Source organism: Teleopsis dalmanni, unplaced genomic scaffold (assembly GCF_002237135.1).
Source record: "Teleopsis dalmanni isolate 2A unplaced genomic scaffold, ASM223713v2 unscaffolded_contig_1779, whole genome shotgun sequence".
Taxonomy (NCBI): Eukaryota; Metazoa; Arthropoda; class Insecta; order Diptera; family Diopsidae; genus Teleopsis; species Teleopsis dalmanni.
Genome location: NW_024033161.1, coordinates 1 through 8,407, shown reverse-complemented (window position 1 = coordinate 8,407; position 8,407 = coordinate 1). Strand labels below are relative to the sequence as shown.

Here is an 8,407-nt window from a genome sequence, read left to right as displayed (position 1 = left end):
TGTTTACTTACGGTAGTGTTTAATATTAATTACTATATTAAATGGTTATAACTGACTTTAAAATAGTTATAGCCAGAATTTAGTAGATTCGCAGCACACTGCAAGTAATGTTATTGAATATTATTAAGTTAGTTTAGAGTAACGGCTTTATAAATCAATTAATAAGTACATACTTATATCAAATAAATTGCAGTTGTTAATTTTTCTAACTTACTCCATTTATTAAATATATAAATATATTTATATTATGGATAATTTTCAACTTGAAATTCTTTTCGCACATGTAATTACCGACCACAATAAACATATGTTTGTAAGAAATGTATTATCAATTTATTAACTATTGTTTATAGACCTGCAACTCATTTATGCAATCACAATTAACGCAATGAACGCCATCATTTAGCACATAATTGTCATACAATGAGATTTTTTTACAAAATCCATTTCAAATCCAAACAAAAATATGTGCTAATGAAATTGGTTAATTGTAAATGTAAACATGGTAATATTAATTAATCAAGTAAATCGATAAAGTAGGTATTTACAGAATTTAACTATTTGAAAACAAAGTATTGACAATACATTACAATCGGTGGGTGGGTGAAAAATTGAGCTTGTATTTGCATTTATAGGCCGCTTAAAACGTATACGAAACGAATTTGAAAGCATATGGTAAGGAAGAAGAATAAGAAAACGAATATTGTATATAAGCAATACTCGTAAAACTGTGCCACGAATCAGTGACTTTAAAACTTGTTCAAAATATTGAAATGACTGCTTCTGACCATAGGATTTCTTTGTTATGATATAAATGTTTTTGAGGTAGCTTTAATGCAGTTCTTGGAGTTAGCCAGTATTATGATGTCAGAGTTTTCTTCAAGCAGTTTTGCTAATTCAAAGGAAATTCCAATTATAAATTATAAAAAAAGTCCATTGATTCGAGAAGTTTGGCGGTACAACCTTGAAGATGAATTTCGTAAAATACGTAAAGTTGTGCAAACGTATCCTGTCATTGCGTTGGATACAGAGTTTCCGGGAATTGTTGCGCGACCATTGGGTGGCAGATCTGGCGACTTTCACTATCAACAATTGCGGGTCAATGTAAATTTATTAAACATTATACAAATTGGTTTTGCGTTTATGGACGAAAACGGCAAGCAACCAGCTGATTATTCCACTTGGCAATTTAATTTTAAATTCAGTCTTCGTAGTGATATGTACGCTGTGAACTCCATTGAACTGCTACAAAATGCCGGTATTAAATTCAAACAGCATGAGATAGACGGCATAGATCCAACGGATTTTGCGGAACTGCTCATGATGTCTGGTGTGGTGTTAATGAAAAATGTGAAGTTCGTAAGTTTTCACTCCGGCTACGATTTTGGCTATCTGATAAGATTACTAACAAACACAACGCTGCCAGCGGAAGAGAGACAATTTTTTGAGACCTTACGTTTGTATTTTCCCACAATTTACGACATAAAATATCTGATGAAAAATATTAGCACTTTGCGAGGTGGTCTACAAGAACTAGCAGATCAGTTGGATTTACATCGTATCGGGCCACGTCACCAAGCCGGTTCTGATGCTCTTCTAACCGGAATGGTTTTTTTCAAAATGTGTGTTTTATATAAAGAAATTAAAAATATGCAATTTGAGCCCACATCAGTTTATTTGGACTACCACTACGAGATTTCACACCCCGCAGTCTGTTGGCAATCTGAATAAATTTAACAATCCAAAAAGCTTTTCCATACTAATAAACTATTTATATGCTTCTTTAAAGTTATCTATCAATGTTAGTCTAGTTCATGTTTAAAAATAATAATAATATCCATTAAATTGAAAATAATATTTTTTAATTTGATTTTATTTTATTAAATTCGATTCTAATGCAGACCTCTGTGCGAACTGATTTTAATAGATATATGGCTAGAGCAAAGATCTACAGTAATCCACAAGATGAAGACATTAATGCAGTTAAAAGTGGTAAAAGGTAGTTATATTATTTTCGATAAAAATTTATATTTTTATTTTTAGTGATTTTATTTCTTAAGGGTTAATATTGATTGGCGCATCAATTTACAACTAATCGTACAAAATCATCTTGACAAGGATAAAGAATGTAAATTCGCACTTGGTAAAGAGAATTTTGTGGATGAACAAGTCGGCTTAATTATGCCTAGCAACAGTCCGTATCTGCACTTGATCAATGAAAAAATAACGCGTCTTTTTCAAATGGGTTTCATTGAGAGGTGGCACCAAACGAATTTACCTTCAATGGAGAAATGCAACGGAAAAGGTGTACTCCGACAAATCACCAACCACAAAGTAAATTTAGATGATATGCAAGGATGCTTTCTCGTACTATTATTAGGTGAATATTTTAACAAAATCATTGTAATATTTATTTATATTTATGTATATTAAACACATCTAAAATTTTGCAATATTTTGAGTTTGCTTAAATGAGATAACAAATCCCTAATAACGTTATCAAGGACGATAATGCCTATTATTACTGGTCAACATTCTATTCAACGTGTTTTCTGTGGAAGGTGTTGTTGTGGTTGTTGTTTTTGTTGCTCTAGTTGTTGTTTTTGTCGTTGTTGTAATAGTAGTTGTTGTTTTTGTTGTAGTAGTTGTTGTTTTTGTTGTTATTATATCTCACAAGGCTCTTGTGTAGTCCGTTTTATGTGTGCTGAAGTGGACTTGAATATCGAACTGATTTCTGAACGAACTCCGGATTTAGATCTAGCCATTTTTGGGACCTTGTGAGATGTGTCATCCCAGCTGGAGTGGTAAAAGGCACTTGTTCGCCATAACTGGCGTGGTAAAATTTGCTTAGTGATCAATAATCAGTGGCAACAACATTAGTGCATTGCGCTTAATTATAACGCAATCCTATCATCTATTAAAAAAGTAATACTCGTATCGATCTTTATATTTACAGTACTATTGCATTTATATCCTGTCGTTCGTGTTCGTGATGTGCAAATATCAACAATAAATTAATTACCTAGTGTATTGTAAGAATTAGTATACAATCTAACTTCCATGCCACGAAGTAGTTTTTGCAAAGAAAAGGTTCGACTTCTGAAGACTTCGATTTTAAAAATTTTTATTGTAATTGTATGTAATTTGCTTTCTAAACCCTGTTGTACTCTTTATGGTACTCTTTAGTACTCTTCTATAATAAATTAAATACTAACATACAAACTTATTTGGGGCCACTCCTCGAGTTCGACGCCCAAATGCCTTTCAGCACAATTCAACAGGCAAATCCCTGCCGGCTACAAGAACATACTTACTTATTGAATTTAAGATTATATATATGATTTACATAAAGCTATATATAATATACTTTTTCCAAATTACTTCCGAGAGTACTGTTTTACATTAATCCTGCAGGTTTTCAATGCGCTTGAAATGCTCTAGTCACCCACCACCCCCCGAAATAAATCGCATAACTAAATGTAGGTATATATATGCATGTACATGACTCAAGAAATAAACAAAGTTATAGTCGATCTAGGACTTGAAAATCCCCCGATATTAGTTTCTCATCTCAGCCCTATTTAAAACAAATCTCATTTTAAAAGTTAAGTTATTGAAGTTATTCTTTCCACGTTACCACGTTATCTTAAATACTAAATAATTAATACAATGTACAAGAATATGTGATTTCCTCTATTAGTAGTAATATCAGTATTCCTATTTTCTAAATAAAATCAGTGATAGACCTCATTGGATTGGATTATTTAAAAAATAATTTCAATGTTAAATTGTTAAAATACTTTCCTTAGAACTCTTCTACTAAAATTGAAAAGTCTGGCTACACTAACCGTACGTCATTATAAAAAAAAAATTACCAAATTAAACATCTCATATCATTTGTTATAAATAAATTTATTATATATATTCATTTATATGTATTAATTTATATTCATTTTAAATTATATTATTTAAATTATATTTATTATTTATTTATATTTTTTATTGTATTATTATAAATAAATACATATACATATATCATATAAACGCAAAATTTTTTTTTTTTCAGGATTCGCAATTTCTATATTCATTTTGTTTATTGAATATTGGTTTTATCGACTATACGTCGTAGACAGAGAAAACAATAGAGCTATTTTTACAACATAAAATATATATGATGATCCACGTTTAAAGAAAACTTATCGAGCAAAATTACTAACAAAAAAGTTTCAATTAAAATTTAACTTTTATTGTGTAAACAAATATAATATTTATTATTTATTAATATAATTTTCAATAGTAAAACTTTAAACTCAATTTAACATTTTTGATATATTAAGTGCAATAAAAAATAAATATATATTGGAAATATAATATGTCCCTTTTATTTATATAAGTTTCCATCTTAAAACTTTATACTCAATTTTAAATTTTTGATCTATTAAGAGCAATAAAAAATAAATATGGGATATATAATATATCATTTTTATTTATATAAATTTTATTTGTAAAACTTTAAACTCAATTTTTAATTTTTGATAAAAGTGCAAAAAAAATAAATATATATTCGTTTTATTTATAAAAGTTACCATCTTAAAACTTTAAACTAAATTTTTGATATATTAAGTGCAATAAAAAATAAATATATATTGAAAATATAATATATCCTCTTTATTTATATAATATTCAATAGTTAAACTTTAACTTTTTATTTATATAAGTTTCAATTGTAAAACTTTAAACTCAATTTTAAATTTTTGTTATATTAAATGCAATAAAAAAATATATATATATGGAAAATATAATATATCCTCTTTATTTATATAATATTCAATAGTTAAACTTTAAACTCAATTTTAAAGTTTTGTTATATTAAGTGCGATAAGAAATAAATATATATTAGAAATAAATTTAGTATTTACTATTTATTTATATAATTTTCTTGAAATGCTTTAAACTTAATTTTAAATGTTTGATATATGTATGTTTGATATATATAATGTTATATATATATAATGTGATATATATTAATGTTTGATATATATATGTATATCAAATAAAAAAATATTTCTATAATATATGTGTAATACTATTTATGTACATCTATTTATTTACTGATCTATAATAATAGTATATCGAATATCTTATTGGAAACTCTTCTCAAGACTCCTGTTGCATGGCTGTAACACGCTTCAGCCAATATCAAACCAAAAGTAGCTAATGCTTCACTGATAGTCTTATCATGCTAGAATCGATAGCAATGAATCTGTGAATAATCTTACAAGAACCAATGTAAGCATACAATTCTATGTAGATGTCTTATTTTGGAATGACTTTTGTTCATAGTTAAGTCTGATCAATAATTGGTAAACAATTAGAACCTTGTTATTGACGCAACAGTCCAGGTTATCGTCATACTTAATAACTTGTTTTTTGTTTCAATTAAAAAGCAGAATCATTGCAAATAGAAAATATTTACCTACGCTATCATCTCAAATAGGTATTTTAAATATTATTTTCGCTCATTCTTTTTACGTATTCCATAGCTGCATTAAACTGGATATTACGACAATTCATTCCTAATAAAGTATATTTTAATTTGCTTTATATGTACTTTATTAATAATTGATAATATATAATTACAAACATTACAACAATAAAACTCAACCACGGAGGAATAGTTGCATCAACAATGGCCAGATCCAGACGTTCTGAAACCACTCGTCCAGTGTGACAAGGAAATACCGTTCAATACTTTCTACGCGGACTTCAAGAACAACAAATACAACATGAACGAATAGTCAATAGATAATATATGCCTTCACTTTATAAATTTAAAAAATAATAAAAATAATGAAAATGAAATATGTTATGTAGTTTCGATTGTTTACTCTTATTAGTCGATTATTAAAAAAAAACTTAGTAATCAGTTGTCAGCTGCAAATTAGGTTGTATTTACCAATTACACGTTTTAAAGTTTTCGACCACCAATCATAATTCCATGGATTTAACCAAGCAGCAAACTTGGAAGAAGGATACTAGCTATATTGTGGTTCAACTAATTAATAAAAATAAAACGTTATAAATAACGACTTATTATTTTTGTTGATATCCATGTTGAGAAAGGCGAACAGCACATTGTGTTTTGAAGAAACCAGTGGCTGCAGAACGTATAAATCCGACCGCAACATTCTATACTATTACTCTACTACTGTTCCACTCCACGTAGCTGCATAATATATAAAATAATTATATATTTACATATATGTATTTTTGTTAGAATATTTGCGAACAAATCTTATAAGTACTTATATTACTAACTTTTCATTAATTATTATTAATAGTTCTAACTTGATTTCAATTACACACATGTTAAAAATTTTATAAACAATATCAAGTTATGCTAAACATTCGTCTGCATGAAAATATGTTATTTATTTCGTTGATTTTTTATACACATCTATATCATCATATTGGCTTTATCTCTATCATCACTAACTGAAATTGTTCACAAATATTCCAAATCCATTTTTAAAAATATACAAAGCGAAATTAATTTGTAATGTGGAAAATCCTTATTTTATTTTCAATATGTTTCAAACATCTGGAAATTTAAATACAAAAATATTTAAGAAGCATTAGCGTTGGGACCACGACGACGACCGAAACCTTGCACGAAATTAACGAAACGACGGTTGTATTGGATTCTTCGCTTAGCACGGCCAGTCTTCTTCTTTTTCTTTTCTTGCTTTTCAACTTTTGGTGTTTGGCCCTTTACTTTACCGGCACGAGCAAGAGAACCGTGAACTTTACCACCCAACATTGGAATGGTGATATCCAACTCATATGAGGTAAGAGCAGATACACTGGTATCATCGTTCAAGAGAGTACCTTCACAATTCAAATTGAATTCCTCAGTATTGTAGCCATGCAATTGGGCAATTTGAGCCTAAACGAAATAGAATACGTCAATTAATAAAATTTTAACTAAAAAAATATTTATATGTGAGGTTAGCTACAAAGCGACTATAAACGCCTTGTTGCTATCACTTTTTCATTCAATCGTACTTACCTTAACTGCGGCAATGTTGGCATCTTGTTGGACTTCAAGAGCCTCAATATTCTCCAAACCACGTACGAACAGTTGCATGTTGCTTTACTGAAATTTAAAACAAATTATTTGTAAATTTCACTAAACACTATTTTATTTGTCAGTTCAGCGCACAACACGTGTGATGCCGTTTGTTATAATTAACTATTTAAGTACCGCAGACATACTAAATATTTTATTATATATTTGATTACGATCGAAAAATCATTATCTATACACAGTTTTATACACAATATTGCGAAATTTTAGCAAATATTTTATAATTTTTATATCTCACCTTGTCACTTGTGTGAGGATTTACGAAAAAGAAAGATGGCCGAGCTGTCGGAGTTTCGATATCAGAAAAACGAGACTCGTTTCGAACACAAAATTTGACGTTAACAAATGTCAGATTGGTTGGAGTTGACCTCTAGCGGTTAAAAGCAAAAATATATTTTGAAATCTGTAAAATATGTGTATAACATTTAATTATGTGTTTTAAATATAAAAAGTTTTTAATTTGTTTTAAATGATTAAAACATAAATTTTATACTTTGTATATTTAACATATAAATGTAAACATAGCCTACTTAGTTACAAATTTATTTACAATGGCTATAAATTTCATTATTATGTGAAAACTTTCGTAGAAGTTATTTATTATATTTATATCTATTTTAATATTTTATATAATCCTGTTATTTATTTCTCATAACATATTATAAAATATAAAATCCTTTAACTAAAATATGGATGCTATAAATGAAATTTTATTGACTAATTTACTAGCTTTAATATATTTTTTTATCTAGAGAATATTTTTAACAGTAAATGTTTTTTAAAGGCTAGTTGGTAAAATATTTGTGAATATATTATTTAGAATAGAATCAGAAATAGACCAACTATTAAGTATTACAAATCGGACACTTTGATGGCTGATCGCCAATTTAAAGGCACTAATGAGAAAGTTTTGAATGTCCCAAAAGCAATCGAATAAAAATTTGACATTATTTTTAATAAATAATGTTATTTATTAATGATGTTAATGATTTAATGTTGTATTATTTTACTTACACTTTTTATTGTACATAGCTTGTGACATTTTTTTCATTTACATAAATTTGTTCATTTGTTTTAACAATAATCTTACGAACAATTTTTACATAGCGGTCTCTAGCGCAGACTAGATTCACTGTAAATGAAAAAAACAAATATTTTTGAATATTTTAATGTTTATTTAAGGTCGTGTGCGAGTTAGGCTAAGTTGCGTTCTAAATGAGGGAAATACTAAGTTGTGCCGATAATGTAGTGATGTGTCGA

At 28.0% G+C, this 8,407-nt stretch overlaps 2 protein-coding genes across 2 annotated transcripts; one reads left to right on the top strand and one right to left on the bottom strand.

Moving 5' to 3' along the window:
• The first annotated feature begins 579 nt into the window (after positions 1–579).
• LOC119664332 (ionotropic receptor 93a-like) lies at positions 580–4,199 on the top strand. The gene is made up of 4 exons (XM_038073842.1): positions 580–1,359; positions 1,902–1,999; positions 2,061–2,380; positions 4,067–4,199. The coding sequence occupies exons 1-4, from the start codon at positions 835–837 to the stop codon at positions 4,162–4,164; spliced, it is 1,041 nt and encodes a 346-aa protein (XP_037929770.1). The 5' UTR covers positions 580–834; the 3' UTR covers positions 4,165–4,199.
• A 2,358-nt stretch (positions 4,200–6,557) lies between these two features.
• Positions 6,558–7,526, bottom strand: LOC119664331. Its single transcript, XM_038073841.1, has 3 exons — positions 7,386–7,526; positions 7,070–7,156; positions 6,558–6,946 (listed from the first exon to the last, which is right to left on the bottom strand). The coding sequence occupies exons 2-3, from the start codon at positions 7,145–7,147 to the stop codon at positions 6,626–6,628; spliced, it is 399 nt and encodes a 132-aa protein (XP_037929769.1). The 5' UTR covers positions 7,148–7,156; positions 7,386–7,526; the 3' UTR covers positions 6,558–6,625.
• Positions 7,527–8,407: the final 881 nt, after the last annotated feature.

Coding starts and splice junctions, on each gene's coding strand:
- LOC119664331 (XM_038073841.1), bottom strand. CDS start 7,147: ATGCAACTGTTCGTACGTGGTTTGGAGAATATTGAGGCTCTTGAAGTC. Junction 6,947..7,069: donor CCAACATTGCCGCAGTTAAG/GTAAGTACGATT, acceptor TATTTCGTTTAG/GCTCAAATTGCCCAATTGCA.
- LOC119664332 (XM_038073842.1), top strand. CDS start 835: ATGCAGTTCTTGGAGTTAGCCAGTATTATGATGTCAGAGTTTTCTTCA. Junction 1,360..1,901: donor TAATGAAAAATGTGAAGTTC/GTAAGTTTTCAC, acceptor ATTCTAATGCAG/ACCTCTGTGCGAACTGATTT. Junction 2,000..2,060: donor GCAGTTAAAAGTGGTAAAAG/GTAGTTATATTA, acceptor TTATTTCTTAAG/GGTTAATATTGATTGGCGCA.